Source organism: Limulus polyphemus, unplaced genomic scaffold, assembly GCF_000517525.1.
Source record: "Limulus polyphemus unplaced genomic scaffold, Limulus_polyphemus-2.1.2 Scaffold830, whole genome shotgun sequence".
Taxonomy (NCBI): domain Eukaryota; kingdom Metazoa; phylum Arthropoda; class Merostomata; order Xiphosura; family Limulidae; genus Limulus; species Limulus polyphemus.
Genome location: NW_013666440.1, coordinates 221,140 through 239,155, shown reverse-complemented (window position 1 = coordinate 239,155; position 18,016 = coordinate 221,140). Strand labels below are relative to the sequence as shown.

At 30.8% G+C, this 18,016-nt stretch overlaps 1 protein-coding gene across 1 annotated transcript in view; it reads right to left on the bottom strand.

Moving 5' to 3' along the window:
* Positions 1-18,016, bottom strand: part of LOC106460761 (putative homeodomain transcription factor 2) — a 60,428-nt gene that overhangs the window by 7,327 nt on the left and 35,085 nt on the right. The window contains 8 exon segments of the mRNA XM_022387538.1: positions 4,876-5,007; positions 6,582-6,678; positions 7,697-8,000; positions 9,256-9,273; positions 9,413-9,458; positions 14,558-14,701; positions 14,934-15,512; positions 15,515-15,798. Coding sequence (XP_022243246.1) covers positions 4,876-5,007; positions 6,582-6,678; positions 7,697-8,000; positions 9,256-9,273; positions 9,413-9,458; positions 14,558-14,701; positions 14,934-15,512; positions 15,515-15,798 — 1,604 coding nt within the window.

Below are 18,016 nucleotides of genomic sequence, written 5' to 3'. Positions count from 1 at the left end.
AGCAGAAGTTCTGTTAATCAGTTACCTGCTTTTTTTTTTTTTGATCATCAATGACATACTTCCTAGATAGGGAAGTCCCATCAATCAACACTTTATAATCCTCCTTAGAACACAGAATGAGATAATATACATATTCTTGAAACCACTATGATAAAACTACGAAAACCAGTGATCAAAAACTGGGAAGAAGTGCTTCCACTCTTGCTAAAACTGTAAATGAACCTTTTTGTAAGGAATACATATTGTTATATATATATACACACCTTTACAATACATCGCAATAGTCAATTCTAAATAAATATGTCATAACTTTTATAAATCTTAATTAATTATATACAGCGACAGCAATGAAGATAATTATGGAACATACAAGCAATACACAGAGGACTCACAAATAACAAGTAGTGTTAATCTTATTAATGGTATAAAATACTATTAAAAAAATAGTAAAAAGTTCTACATTAGTATTCTATAAGTGAGCCCATTACACAGGGTAATATACTTTGTTTTCAATCTGCTATAAAGTTTATCAATGTAAAATTATGAAATATTGTTTAACATGTCCCATGTTTCTTCTCAGCTTTTAGGTTTAGGTAAGTATATATAACCTCAATAATTTAACAATAGGATTTTATGTATGCCAAGCAATGATTACAAATGATCCACTGGCTTCTTTACCATCAAGAGTTTGTTTCTTCACATTTGCTGTATGCTTAGAATCATTGTCTTGCTGGAAAATTCATCAGGCAGAGATTCATTAGGTTCCTGCGGGAATAGCATGATGGATCAAAGTCTGTCAGTTTGTACTTGTCAGCAGTCAGGGTGCCATCAATTTTGTGTATATCACCAACACTAGTGGCTGAAATGTAGCCCCAAACTTCTACTGATTCCTTGCCATGTTTCACTAAAATATTGTACACTGACTATAATACTAGTTTCCTCTCTACCATAGAAATATAACTGTTGTAGGTTGTTGCCAACCAAATTCAACTTTGTCTCCCAATTCTTTGTAGTCCAATGTTCATGTCAACTTTTTGATTTGATAACCACTTCTCAGCAGAGATTTCAAGCTTCTTAAACCCAAGCAGAAGCTCTAAGCATCTGGCTGAAAATCCTGATTTACCTATTGGATGGTGACAACATCCAATAATATTGGCTGAAAATTAATCCAAACCATGTTATTATCCACCTTTTATAAATAGATCTGAAGTTCCATGAAGCACTGTCATTTGTTTCAAAACTAATTTCACATTGAGAGCATAATGTGCAAAAAATTACGGGTTTAAAAGTGTTAAAACACTTATAGAAACTGCTTCATGCTAATGTGTATCTTACTGAGCATGAGGTAAAATTCATACCTATATTTACAACATGATAGTTGGCAAGATATGTACCATCATCTACCTCATAAAGAACATATCCTGAGATATTTAACATCACTTTTGGAGTGTTTTTTAGTTTTCTACCTTTATCATTTCAATTATTAGTGCTATTTTCATGTACTTTCTTCAGTGTTTCATACAGTTCCTATTTCAATATAGGTCTTGTTACAATTTTTCACATGGAGTATTCTTCTGCAACCAAAACTTTGATTTCTACATGTTTGCCATATGGTATTTTCTGTTCTGAAAGCCATGATGTATATTAAAAGAAAAGGACTACATTAAAAACAGCAAGACCAAATCTATGATGAAGTAGAACATTTATGCTGAACAAGCAATAAAGTCTTAATAAAAATATAATGCTGCATAAAGTTACCAGAGAACAGGTTATAGCATGTGATATAAGATGTGTCCTAGTCTTTGGGGGTGATTGCTGAAGTAAGACCCACATAGCTAATGTTGAAACATTGAGACACAAATTAATATTTAATGGATTTGAAAAACAAACATCAAATAAATTTACCAAAATATTTTATAACAAATATAAACTTACTACATAAATATCAAGATATAAGTATTAAATATATTATGCTTTAAATTTGAGAAAACTTTAAAATACAATGTGTTTTAATAAGGTAATTTTAAAAAAAACATCTTGGCACTATTTTTAAACATGTATTAAAGATATTAACACGCGTGCATATACAAACTGTTATAAAAGGTACAAGACAATCTGAAAATTAGTAGTCATAGTAGACTGTATGGGTGGATGATGGGTGTTATACTAGTTCAGATAACTTGGTAGAGATTTTATGTTAGTATACTCTGAGCCTTCACTATCATAATGGAGGATGGAATGCCAACTTCAGGAGGTGATTTTTTCCTCACCACCCCCACTGGTAGAACTTTATTTCTTTTCTTATTATAGCAGTCACCTTCCCACAACTGTCTGTAAGCAGTGAAGGGTTATATAGATGTGGGACCTTGTGCACCCAACATCCTTGTTCTGTTGTTTTATTTTATTTTTTCTTCTGTTCCTCTTTTATTCTTTACATGTGAGGCCTTGTGTAAGATGGATAGATGTTGTACCTCCATCACTAAATACATTCTACTTCCAGTCTTCTCCAAAAAGTATGTTACATATTATATCTCACATATAGTCTGTGCCCTGGTGACTTTATTTTGGTTATGCAGCAATATATCTTTATCAACTCTTAAACCCGTAAATTTTTGCCCATTGTGCCGGAATTATTTTCATGATTTCCTAATAATTATTACCATACCTTATAAAATTTCAATGTTCTTAATTTTGTGGATAATAACACAGTTTGGATTAGTTTTTTAGTCAAAGAGACATAAATGTTATTGGATGCTTTCACCATCCTATGGGTAAATTGAGATTTTCGTCCAGACACTGGTAGCATCTGCTCAGGTATAAAAAGTTATAGCTTGTTGTGTGTTACACAAATACACACACACATAATTTCTTTTGCATATTATAAAAAAAACAACATACAAAACAAATACTGATATTGAAATACTTTCCACAAAAACAAAAGAAATAAAACTCTCCACACTGCACAGACATCAGCTTTCAAGATGAAGTTTAGTTAAAGGGTAAGAAATTTATGGAAGCTGCATCCAAGAGCTTGACTGAATGGGATTGATGCCATTCCAGTTTCTTTGGCCATTTTTTTTTCACATAAACAGATACTGATTTCAAGGTTTTGATGGAAACTTATGAGCCTTTATTTAATTCATATCCTTGTATATTATCTTGTTACTAGCAGAGACCAGCAAAATATTTGTGATCAAATTAGTATCGTTATTGCAACAGTACTTCTTTAAATACAAAATTTCTTAAATAATACAAAAGAATTCTAATTGCAGACACCAAAATCTGTAAGTCCACTTGTCTTAAGCCTAACATTAGTTAATCCTTTATTAAGTTTGACTTATATTCAATAAAGAGATAAATTATCACTATGACTTGTGTATGTTGTTTTAGTTTAGTTCGGACTAAGTGGTACTGTACTTAATACTATCAATAAATAAACTTATAATGTTATTCTACGACCTAAAATTAGACCCTTTTATAAACTTTGATAAGTTTTTTTATATATTGTTGTATAAAATGTCTACTAAAGTATATTTACATCTGACTTTTGTTTACATCTATTGAAATGAAAAAAATCACCCAGTTTCAGTACAATGGGTTGTTCAGTTCAAGGATAATTTGTTTATAACCACACTCTTCACTTTGTAGATTGATATGTATTTTTCAGCCTGTTCATGTCTTAAATTCTCTGCTATGTGAGTTTTTATCACTTTCATGGAGAACAACAAAGGCTCCCTTTTTCAGAATATTGTGCCTTTTGGTTCAACACTGTTCAATAATCTTACTATTTGAATATCTTTCCTTGGCAAGAGCTGTGACATATTCTTCTAGTCATAAATAACCACTTAACAGAATTGCAGTGTCAGTGATAAAGAATTTGATCTGAACCAAATACACAGGTGTTAAACATGTTGGCCATAGTACCACAACATTCAACATGGTATTAACATACAAGAAACTTCCATATAAATTGCAATTAATACTCCTCTATACTAATTCCTACCAAACCATGTAAATATGTTGTCTAGAGAGTTTTGTAATCCTCTGCAAATCATACTGGAATGCCAGGTTTATCAAGACATAACTATGAGAAGAATTTTATAAACAGGGGTTTCTAGAATGTAAAGCTGAGAAAGAATTATGGTAATGAGATGAATGATTTTAGTGTGTTAGAAATGTAACACGAGGTTTGTGATACTTTTCTATGATAGCCATACATTTTCAATAAATACAGCTAAAAATGGTGATAATTTGACCAAATCTCCTTTAAATACGTGAAGTTTTAGCATATAAAACACAATTTGGCAGAATAACTATAAACAGCTTTAGGAACTTACACAATCACAATGATAGTGAGGTTACTAAAAATTCAAGTTTTTAAAATTCAAAGCAACTCATTAAAATATTTATTACAATTAATAAAAAAAATTAAAAATACTTGATGTCAGACTTACTCAAAGCAACTCATTAAAATACTTATCACAACTAATAAAAAAAATAAAAAATACTTGATGCCAAACTTAATGAAAAACAATTTTATAAAAGTATGTTCAAAATGATAGTCTTAAAAACTGGATGACACTTGGGTATGTGCCATTTATGTCAAAAATACTTTAAAATACAAGGAATACAATCCAACACATATCAAAGAAATCAAAGATCTTTTTGCTATTTAAATCTTAAATTTAATAATGAACTGCCAAACTATACTTGCTATTAAAAAAAAGTAAGTATATTATATATGAAATTTTTTCATGAATGAATAAAAAAAAAGTACAAACTATTACAAACAAAAGTACTTTTCTTCAAATCTTGGTAATTATACCCAAATAAAGACTGGTTAACTATGAAATATTTTGGATGTATAAAACTTACTTTGAGGTAGGAACGTACAGAAAGCCAAGTTTTAATATTACGAACTTTGTTTAAACGGAAATGCGGAAGATCAAATCTACGAGCACGTCGAGCTGATGTAATGTGACAAAAGTGTTTGGCATACAGAAATCTCTGTAGTAAAAAAAAAGGAAATCACAAAAACTGAAAATAAATTGTATATTACACTTATTGATTGCTACATTAACTATATATGTTGTTCTTAAACATCATGTAAAACTTGATTCTTAGTTTTTTCAATATTTCACATTACTATTTTTAAGTCATTATTATTATTTTTTATAACACAATCCATTTTAGTAGCAATCTTATAGTCTTAAAAATTTAGCACTAAACTGTTGATACTTACATATTATTTTGGATCAAATAATACCTGTTTAAGTTTGGAAATTTTATGGAAATATTTGTTCCCTTAACCCTATGAATATTAATATAGAGCACAGTTGGAAAATATAAGGTACGTGCTTGAGGATATACAGAATGATAGTGTTCAGGTGTGAAAAATAATATTTCACCAAGTCAGAAGTATATTACAGTATAAACAATAGCAAATAACACTGAGTTTGAAATTTTAAGTACAAACAACCCAAAATTTAAAAATCTCCTAAGAGAAAGAATTACTATAATGTGCAAGACTTCTATACAGTTTTTTAGATTTAAGGTAGGATTATTTATCTTATCTACACGAGTCTGAAAAACAAAAACCAGAACATTCTTTCTACATTGCTGAACCAAAAATGGATTTTTCAGCTTAATTTTCTAAAATACGCTACAATAAATTCACATCCATGTTTTTTTCTGGGGGGGTGGGGATCAGTTCTAATCATCTGTTTTATTTAGTTTTTAATAAAGCATTAAAACAAAAATGACTAAGAAGCTTTTCACTCTCAGATATGATTGGTTAGACTTAGTGAGCTAGAATGTGTATTTTGACTTTAGTACTGTTTTTCTCTTATGTTTATAATTATTTCTTCTCTTTTTAGATTAAATACATAAGTAAACTGCCATATTTAATACTGAGTATAATAATTACAAGTTTATAATGAAAGTTCCATTTTCATTTTGAGAAATAAGTTTAGGCTTATCCTTATTTTGTACAATAATATTTTCTGTATCACAGTAGTTAAGTAATGTTCTTATTTAACCAAGACATATTAATGTAATGTGTCAATCCATGACCATGAAATTACATTACTCAAAATATATGTGGAAGAGTTCTTTTAAAAGTATTCAATAATTTTTTCTAATATCCTGCCTAGTACAAATTAAGCTCAACACATTCACACACATAAAAATGATGACCCTTTTCGTGTTAAAGTTTGTAATAATTATATATTTAAGTGTGAGAGTTTTTGGACAAGAAATCTCAGGTAGCTTCAACAAAATGTCTTTAAAATTTCGATATGGAGGCTATAAAACACTAAAATATGTAATAATGCACTTGGATGGTATCATAAGATTAAGGCCTAAAACATTTTTTTGAAATAGCTTTCTATTTATTATTTGAGAGATACATGTATCATTATACCTTGTAATTTATGAAACAATTGGAGAAACAATGTTTTTCTGTGGGCAATAAGGATATCACAGTATTTATTTTACCTCTTAAACTAAAATCTGAATATTGATAAAAAATTTACAGCCATGATGAATTATGAATAGCAGAACTTCCTTATCAGAAAACTTACCTGTTTAAAAGTTCTTTCTGCCACTGACAATAGGAAGAAGTAAAACACACTGAGGGTGAATCTTTCAATAGCTACAATCAAAACCACCAAGTTCATCCTGAAACATAAACCTTTTTGTTAGAAAAAAAAAATATGTGTTATTCCTGCAAAATAATATTAAGTGAAAAATGCACAGTTAAGCAAAAACATCATTTGTATATTTATCTGGAATATTTATTATTATAATAACTAGTTAATTTTCTTTCTAACTTTTTATGATGATGAAAGATTTTGATGGTAAAATCCTTGATGCATCGCTAATAGTACAGTAGTGATCATAAGTCTGAAAACAAAAGGAAAAACTATTTTTACTATAGGAAGTTGGGAGTTCTGTGAGCCAGTGTATTATGTAAAATGTGTTGGTTGATCTATAACAGCTTAGAAATGAGATGATGAATGCCTCATCAATGATGGTATTATGAAGGAGTAGCATCTTCACTTATCCTACAATATTCAGTGAATAACGTTCAAATGACCTTAGCCTTAATTTTCAGCATGATAATGATCCAAAATATACTGCTCTACTACATAATAGGTATTTGGAGAAGAAAGAAAGAGCTAATGATTAAAAAGCTGTGAAATGACCAGTCTAAAGTCTTGGTGATGACCTAATGGAAGTTCTGTGGTACCACTCGAAAAGTAATGTTCAAAAAGAGAAGAAAGTTACTCCAAAGCAATTATGAAAGACTACAGCAAAAATAGAAGATATTTATAGTTTTTTAGTCTACAAAATCCTGGGAGTATCCAAAGCTGATTGATAGTATCATATAGTTAAGGTTAACCCATTCACTGTTGTTGGGACATATTTCCCAGCAACAGTAAAAGGAGGACCTACTATATATTAATTAATACATTTTTATGCTCATACTAATTATTATAAATATAACATGCAAACCAAAACAACATTTTTTTTTTCCAACCGTTTTTCAAAACTTGAATGCTGATCCCTTGGACTCGAGACTTTTGACTCATACTTCATGGTTGATAAAATTAATTCAACTTCAAATGCTTTTTCACTAAATACATTAGATGTTACTTTTCCAGGAGCAATAAAATGTAAGCAACAAGAAACCTACCTCCAAGAAGACCCCAGAACAACCTTTTGTAGAATCTCAGTCACTCTAGCTACCTCATCAGTACTAGGCATATTAAGTTCCAACACATCAGAAGTCACATCCTGCAGGGCATCACAAGCTACACTGTTCTGAAGCCTGTAGAGTAGTGGAAGCAGCGATACAAGAATGCTGAATAATAAGCCAATGATGAGGTACTCGTTGCTTTGAGTGCTGAAGTCCACTTTTCTTACAATGGCTGAGCTGATATCCAAGACTGTTAGATCCACTTTCTTGCATTCATTCCGCTCCCAGATTGTGCAGCTCACTTTGCAAGGTGCAAGCGACATAAATGTTTTAGAAAGCAGAAGAAAACACTATGATAATAGCTAAACAGAAAGGCTGACACACACACACACACACACAAACACACATTTTAAAAATTAAAAAAAAAGATAATATCACTAAAAATCATTCTATAAACATTCTAGCAAACTGTTTGCTGTCTTGATCCTTTGTGATTTTATTTCAAAGGACCAAATTTTGTAATAGTTTTCAGAGAGAGAGTTGTGATTAAAAAATCATATTACTTTATCCCCTCCCCTCAGAAAAAAACATCTCATTTGACTGTGAATACTTGGCAGCAATATTATATCAATAATATTAAAATTTTAACCATATTATTATTTGACTAAGTTTTTTAATGAGCTTATAGCAGAGTTGATGTATTATGTTGATGTATTTCTATTAGGTCAGTTTCTTATATTTGGGAAGCCAAACATTTTATAAACATTTTTTGAAGGAAATATGAAAAGCTTAAAAGAAAGTTGAGATTACAATTTGAGACATTCTTGGATTCATTCTAATATATAAAATTTTTGTTATTATATGTAGATTTTTCTAAGTTTCATGAAAGTAATTTTTTACCTTTTCTGTTAGATAAAATTGTTGGGCCTGAACTATATTAGCTACTGCAAGTTAAATGACAGGTAAAAAGTGCAATGTAACTCTATGCTTTTTTAATAATTACATTCACAATTTTCATGACATGTTCTGAAAATACACTGTATAATCAAATATATTCAAGCCAATATTTAATGTTCCACAATATATTTTCTATAACCACACAACAAAAAGAAGACTATTACCATAATGCAAACTTTAAGTGTATTTCCCAATTTGAAGATTGATAAAAATGAACAATAAATACCACTGAAACTCTTGCTTCTGTACATTTCTCTCTTCAACAGTTTAATGTTAATTAACGCTGAACACTGGCATGAAATACTGAATTTCAGGAACAGAATGCAACTACTCAGGATAAGATTAGTTGGATCCTTATTACTTTTAGAAATCTATAATCTCACCTATTATAACACAGAACAGCAGATAACGAAACAGTTGCTACAAACAAAATAGGAAATGTTTATCATGCAGTTAATGTGACTATCACTTATTGTTCTTAAATATCTATGTTTATATACAAAATGAACACCACAAAAAACCACGATCCTGAGCACCATGCACTACTCAACAAAACTGAAGGCCACAAGAAGCCACAGGGAAAGGGAGCGGATCACTACCTGTTCCTGAGCGTCTGCCTACAACAAACAGAAAACAAAACCATCGTCACTACTGTAGTCAAGAGAGAATTTCAGATGATAATAAAGCATCATGTAACTGGGGTGAAAAAAAAATACGTAATTATAAAATGATTAGAAAGATTTTAAAAAATCTTACCTTTTTCACAACCAGTGTAGTTGCCAGTAACAGGATGGGGAGAAGCCTAGAAATGTTAGAGAAGTACATACACATATAAATAAAACCAAAACACCTGAAAGTTAAAGACCATGAAGAAATAAAACTTACTTAACAGTTCTACTTTAATACACAAAACTGAAAACATAATTCATTAACCATTACAAAAATGAACCTGGGGAGGTTTCCCACTCATACTCATTAAATTATAGTGATGCATGCTGATTCATCATTGAGCAAATATATTTTTTGACCAATCACAAGTATATAATGTCAGTATATAATAAATCACAGCTAGCAAATAGTAGTATTTGACAATAAGATCACAACAATAAGTAAATTGTTCAAAACAATTAATGAATAATCAGTTTTCTATGTCTTAACTATGATAAGGCACAATTACTGTTATTAAATACCATCAAATTGTAACCATGAGTTCATTTTGATACAAAACTAGTGTCAGATGACCAGTCATGTGGTTTGATATGCAAATATATACTAATGGAGCTCACACCCACAAATACTCATTTGGTGCTACAGCCACATATATAATCAGAAAATGTTTCTGGTGTATATGATCATTTCGATGGCTAATGCAAGTTCTATTCTATATTGATGTGGCATGCTGGAGATAAGTGAATCAGTGAGGTGCTTAGGTCCACTTCTCAAGAGTTGCTTCTAGTTCATCAATACTGTTTACAAGTGAAATATGCACTATCAAGCATCTTCCAGGGTATTCTATACACATTTAGTTGGATTTAAATCAAGAGAGCATGCTGTCCAGACTAGATGCTTAATATTCTCTTCTTTATAAAGTTGCTAATCAGTTGAATATGGTGGGTCATATGTTATCTATTAGAAAAATATTCTGAATAACAGTACCTGAACAGGGCAACACTATGGTTAAGAATGCATCCTTAGTATAGCACATACAGTACATAAAAGTTGATTTAGCCACCAGTATCTCTGTACAGACCAGTATGCCATCACAGCCGGTTATTGCATGAAATTTGGGTTGGATCTAGTCCTAGTCAGTTTCCAAATGCATACATGTCTTGTATCTGGTTGTAATGTGAACCTGAAAACACATGTTCTTGTAACCATTGAAGACGTGTTGTTTTGTAGCAAATGTTAAAGGAATGTACACCATTGGTAATTTGGCATAAAAGTCAAACTCATAAAGCCTGTTTCTTGCATGCTGACTTTTCATTCAATTACTGCTCTAAATTGTTAACGTTATGTAGCTGAAGCTCATCAGTTGCACTGAATCCCTATTATCAAGTGACATTAATGAACAGTAGCCTCCCCATTCCAAGTCTTCAGCTAACAATGTTGGTGATATGAAAGAGTCCACATCATACTAACCACACTTGTATCCATGCTGCAATGACTCGCTGTATTCAACTAGCTTCTAGCTGATCATCATGGAAATGTTCAACTGTCTCGATTGAGGTCTTCGTATGTTTCACTTCACTTTTATTTATGACTAAAATTTGCATATCAGAATACATGCTGTTTATCAGACACTTGTTTTAACATAACATAATAACATCATCATAGCTAGTAAACAATAAAACTTCAACTATCCCTTTACTGTCTGAGCAGCATGTAGTACTTTAGAGTACAAAGCAAACTATAATGTTATATGAAAAAATTACTAAGAAACCAGATGATAATCACTAAGTCCTGAAAAGGCCAAATGAAATGAGATTAATCAAGAAAGATCAACACACATTCAATCACTCAAAAGTCATGATGACCAGATACCAAACATATGGTTTAACTTTGGCCACCATTTCACTTTTACAGCATTAATCCTGCAAATGATGGCTTAAATGAGTTAACAGGGAAAGTGATGGCAAAATAAGTGAAGCTGATGCCAAATGAAAGTGACATTTAATGTTGTAAGTAACACAAGTACTTCTGCATCAGATGGACAGTTCATGTGCTAAAGCTCAATATAATGGAAAGGGACAGTCCACACCATATTTATTGCACTATTCTATAAGCTTAGCACTGCAGGTTACCTTTTCTAGTTTGTTAAATTTTGGATTTTAACTGCTAGGACTGACAGAATTTGAATTAACTATGTGTTCTCTAGTTGCTAAATCTAACGAAGGTGACTGCTGTTGAGAATGGTGCACTGATGCAAATTTTATACCATAAGATATCAGTGAATTTTACAACAATTATAAAATCCCCTAATAAAAAAAATGAGTCTTTGAAGCATGGTTTCTTAATATATGAAGGTAAATTATACACATTTTCAAAGGTAATGAAAAAAAAAAAGAAAGTAAAGAACAATAGTTGAACAAACAAATTGTTATTTCAATATCTGAAGCCATATCACAAGAAACTACTATGATACCTACTACATCTAAATTAGACAAAGTGCATTCAGCAGCATAAATTACGAGAATTTTGATATACAAAACCTAGATGCAGACATTTAAAGTAACAAATGGTTAAGTATTAATCTAAAAACTTATATTTTTTACCACATTAATTTCAGGCTCAAAAACAGAGCTATTTGGTATTTAATTCATACTTAATCCAGTATCATTGACTATATGGTTATCTATTGAGGGCAATGACTTGACGAAATGTCAAAAACAAATCTGAATGATAGTTTTTATCTAGCCTGTTTCTGGAAGATACATAAATACAATTAAAAATCTTGGTGTGTATTATGTGACTTGCATGGTATTGACAATGATCACAAAATTTCTATGTTTAATTTTTTTCCCTCTTAGGCTTTTTTTCTTTCTTAATTCCAGAAAATTGGTTTAGAATTCCTAAAGGAAAAATATTTCATATAAATCTAAGTTATTATGAAAATTATTATTTTTTACCAAAGAGCTTATGTTACATACTGTAATTTATTATCACACACTAGAAAATAGTTTAGAAGAAAAAATTGCAGTGGTCCTAATTAAAACAAAACACCTGTTTCAGTGCTTGAAATGTGTAAAGTTTAAAATTAAGCTACAGCAATGCTATTATAGCTCACCTTACAGAATACCTGTAAAAGACAAAATATCTAATATTGTGTACAATTCTAAACTCTGAGTGATGAATTTACAATATTTGCATTAAGTCACAATTTTTATTACTTTGGGTATATTTCTATATGGTCACTTAATGCCACTGACACAAGCCATGGGTCAAAGTCCATGTCATCACGTTTGTTGACTTGCATTCAAAATTTTATTGAACTACTATTTCATGAATGTATATCAATAAGTTTTGTATCAAATTGTAGATTATAATTCAAATTTTAGTATCATACATTAGTTAAAAAAAAATCCTAAATATTGATTTTTGTGTGTCATGTGGTATGTTGAATGCAGCACTGATTCAAATTAAATGTTTGAGATGTTCAAATACAGTCTATAGTTTCTTATGAATTAGATACTTAAATTACCATTATTCACAAGCTAAAATGTAAAATAATAACCTATCTTTTCTATTTTCTGAGATATTAATATATTTATTGAATCAACAATGGTGGCCCTGCCCACCTCTTCACTTTTTAAAAATACCTGCTTATGTACACCTATTTTGCCCAATGACATGTGTATAACCAACAGAAAGCTCAGTGGTTTTTTCAGCTTCTGTGAAGCTTTCATGCGGCAAACTCTTTCTTTTCATGCTAAATTCCAAGGGTTAAGGTCAGACATTAGTGAGCTCAAAATTTAATATTTTTTTAGACCCAAATACAGCTTAGTTACTAAGCTTGATAAATTATATTGGAATTCTGTGGTATTGATATAGTAATTTACAATTTTTCGTTATTTTAAAACGTATATAAAAACCTAAAAAAAATTATTTTGCTTCACATCGTCCACATGCAAAATTTGATATGGCTTAGCAACCTATGGCAAACAGCAAACGAGTACAAAGTTCATAACTAGAAGAGATAATTGTTTGCTATACTTTTTTATTTACTGTTCTATGTTTTAAGAAAAATAAGTTTAAGTACTTATTTGTAAATAGTAATAATGTATGTACATATATAATGTATTATAACTGAAATGTGACTGTATTTTACAAAATACTAGTCCACTAAAACACAGCCAAGACAGGTCACTTTAAAAAGGCCAGTTTTATATTCTTGGATATGGTAACATGAGTGCATGTGCACTGCATCATTGCAACTTCTGTAATGTTAGCCAGGCACTGTTGAAATATCACTATAACACAAATAATAAATATATATAGATATATAATGTTATGAGATTTAAGCTCTTTAGACTAAACATTTGTGTTGTCGGGTTATAATTTGTAGTTATTCTAGAACGAAAAAAGCATAATTTATATTTATTTCCAAATTTTTTATGGTGGTTATGAGATCGGTCAAAGTGACCCAACCCATACAAAGATACAGTAGTGAAAATAATAAATAAAATATGAATTTTTTTTATACAAAAAACATTTGATAATTATCTAGAAGTTATAAAGATTTTGTATGTAAAATTTGTAAATTTTTTGATGCAAAAAGTATTTTTAATCTTAAAATCAAAATTACTTTGTATGTTGGATAGTCAACAAATAAAAAGAAAAAAGCATGAGAAAAACATTACTGTTTGCTTCATAACACATGACATTCTAATTCTGCATACATTTCTTTTGTGTGTGAGGTTAAATATACGAGGTATTAGTAGATGTATACTTAATGATCTATAACTAAATAGGCCTATAATGCTATATTCAGAATTAAATGTTAACTCAAACTTACCAAAAAATGTCACGTCTGTGTAGAATTTATTTGTGAAATGTATATGTTAACAATAGATGCACAATTGCTGTTTCAAGCACCTTCATGTGAGAGAAATGTGACCTTTGCAGTGAACGAGGTGGACAAACAAGCAAAGAGCTTTTGAGTTTTATATATAGATTAAGGAGAGAATTTAACAGGATTCTTGTGCCAATTCACTTGTAACATTGAAATATGGAACATTAAGATTACATACATAGATTTAATGTTTTATGTTTTATAATATAAAACTACAGCAAGCCAATCATTAGAAAAACAACAATAAAATTCACATAGAAAAACTACTTAGTTCAACAAGATCAACTTTAAGAAACATCCATGTGATCCAAAAACCTTTATTCAAAGCTCACCTCATGGAATTCCCATGCAAATGGATCATCACAGGAACCAACTTCATCCTCTCCTCCTTCAGAAGCTTCAGATGTAGAATCTGAGCTGTAACTGTTGCAGTCAGTATTGGTGATTATTGGCCATTCTAAATCAGATGTCTGAGGCTGAAAATATGGTCTCTTAGTTAGTTGACTACAGTTACAATTCTCTATAAAGGCTTGTAGGATAAAATATAACAATATATTTAAAAGTCCTGGGGAAAATCCTATTTCTAAAAGAAATTTGTGTGTAAAACTGCATCTTCAAAAAAAAAAAGTATTCATAAATAAAAATAAGAAGTAGTTGTAATTTAATTTAATTATATTTAAAAATGATGCTAAAGAATTTTATTTTCACCTTGGTAGGAGTATTTGGACAAGTGGTGTCAACTTCTGATTCACAAGAGCTATAATGCCCCCTTTCAGTAATTGGGTGAGGTGAAAGATGAAGTAAACTTGATGTATCTCTTCGTTCTTGGATACTGTTAATGACATTAGACTTTCTATTTTTTGTGTTTAAGTCTAGGGAAAGGCCTATCTTGTTTCTTGTTCTAGGAGTAACCCTGCTATCTTCTGAATACCTTCTACATGATTTCTCAAACTGGCTTTCACTCTCGGCTTCCAACGTAGTTCTTCTCCTATTCTCAACTGTGTCAGAAAACCTTCGCCATATCAAGGTTTTTTCATCATTATCATCTTCCCATGTCTGATTGGAGTTAATGGATTTTAAAAAATCTTGCTCCGGCCAATCAGGCCCCAGTTCTTTAATGTCTTCTATATCAAGCATCACATTTTTGGATGAAGGCTTATCAGTTTGTTGGTATTTCACAGAGCATTCTTCTTTTAAATTGGTGATGTCATCCTGCTGTACTAGAATTTGTGGCACATCTCGGTCTGCCTCAGATGCACCATCCTCATCACTCCTCTTAGTCAAGCTCTGTAGTACATCTTTTGTGGGAGCTGTGGGTAGGGATTGAGCATCAGTAAAAACACTAGCTGGAACAACTTTAGGTTTGGAGTTTTTTTGTCATCCTGTTCTACCTCGATAAAACCACTACTCTGACCATCACAGCAGAGATTTGAACACTGAGGTGCATGTTGACCAAAATTAAATATTTCATTCTCTACAGGAGATTCTGCTAGATCTATACTGTCTAAACCACTTTCTTCATCTGAGTTCTTCAGTCTATTAGAAGAAGCCACTCTTAGAACATTACGGTTCCCTAAGAAAACAAAGAACAGCAGCATTGCATCATGTTCTAGTTATACGTACAATCATTAACACACAAGCACATCTGATCATGTAAACCAAATCTGATAAAACATTTGTTAAAGCAGTTTCCAATTTGAAGTTAGCTGGTGAGGCAGTTACATTTGGATAAATGACATCATGATACAGGCAAATGAAGCACTCATTAGCAATATTAATGGTGTCTTGCTACAAGTTGTGAGACATATCAATAAATTTACATGTGCTATTTATACAGTATCTACTGTATTAACTGATCTTAGCATCGATCAAGTTCACCTGCTCCAATCTACTACTATTACAAAATTATTATTGATTTTCAAAATAATTTACTATATAGATATACTTCTGACTGATCATTAAAACAAACTGTAAATGCTGTGGCATGTGAACTTGCCAATCTACAATACCAAATCTCCTTACATATAAACCTTTTACTGCACATCAGTTCCTTCACTAATTTGAACACATGAATATATATATATATATATTTTTTTTTAACTCATATATTACAAGACAGCCATATATCAAAAAGTTTGTATATTTCTTTTCTTCTTTATAATACGTTAACTTAGACTGTTGTAGCTGATGTAGAATTACTGAGCCACTAGTACACTACAAGGGAGAACAAGATTTAACATTTCCACTTCACCTTAACAAATGAAGAGTAAACATAAATTATAATCCTCCAAAACATATTTCAATCTCACTAGGCTCAATATTAACAAAGAATTAGTGTCAACTAATAAAAAATTTTAAATGATGGTAGTGTATAAACATAAATTAACCATTTATGTACTAAATTCTTTTAACTCTGATATTTTACAATAATTACAAATACTGGCTCAAAGTATTTTGTTTACATTATTTTTTTTTGCAATTTAGCATCACTACTTTATGGTAAGCTAAGACTAATACATTTAGAAGAAAAACATTAAGCTAACAGTGAAGTAATTTTAGTTTAACATAATTGTAAATGCTTATAGGCTCATTTTCACAAAAAGCTTTCATCATAAAATAATCCAAATTCACACTATAGGACTAACTAAACTCAAAAAATAATCCTTAGGCCTAATACAGAGGATGAGTACGCTGTGTTAAAAATATTTTGATAACATCCTTAAAACCATCTCACCAAATCCAGTCATTCTCTATCTGATGAACATGCATCTTGACAATAGTCCTGCAGCATAGTTTCCATTGCAAAAAATCTCTGTCATAAGGTTTTTAAGTCCAATGACACCACTCCACCCTGTAGGCTTTCCACACTCCAACTAGTGTAAGAGGACAACAGTTTCCTAGTACTCATTTCAGCAGTCTAATCACAAAAAAAAATCCAAAGGCACTGCATCTGTCAACTTGACCAATATTTGTTCACATGGAATAACATGAATACCAATTTCATTCTCCAGCTGCTTGAGATATGTGATTGTTAAATGGGAGGTATAACTTGAAGCCTAATCTAGGTGAGCCCATAACCTATTGGCTATATTTCCAGATGGAGAATCTTCTTGATTATATTGCATATATTGGAACACATGAATGGCTTTTGCCATTGATCTTTGCATTAATGGCTTCTCACAAGATTTGTTGCAGGTCTCTTTGTGGATGGTCTTGGTTTTCCAAGTTGATCCATATATCTTAGTTTTCCATTGCCATTAAGTACAAGGGATATTCTAGTTTTGGAAATTTTAAACACTTGATCTGAACATATTTTTTGATCTGATGTATGAATATTTTGCATTGGAAAAGGCTGTTACATACCTTTCCCAAAAGCAATAAATATTCAATGGCATCACATTACTTACAAAATGCTCAAAAATGTCAAAATATACTTCCAATATATTCTATTCCAATACAATTCCATACATTACTTGTGGTTGTCACATTACTTGCTGATTTGCATATTTAAAATATTTTTAATATACTCAACCCTCTGTACTCTATTGAAACCTCAATGATTAGGCTTAAGGCTAAATAAAAGATTTTACAGCTGCTTACTGTTTAATTTTTCATTAGTAATGCATTTAGCATTTTAGAGTTAAAGTACACAGTGTAAAATAAAAATAAAATAGGCCTAAAATATTGTTACGTCTCCGTTTGTTTAATTAACTTCCCGTAAACTTCGTTCCGACGAAACTTTAGACGACACAAGTATTTACTTAATAAAACTGTTATTCTTTCCGAATATA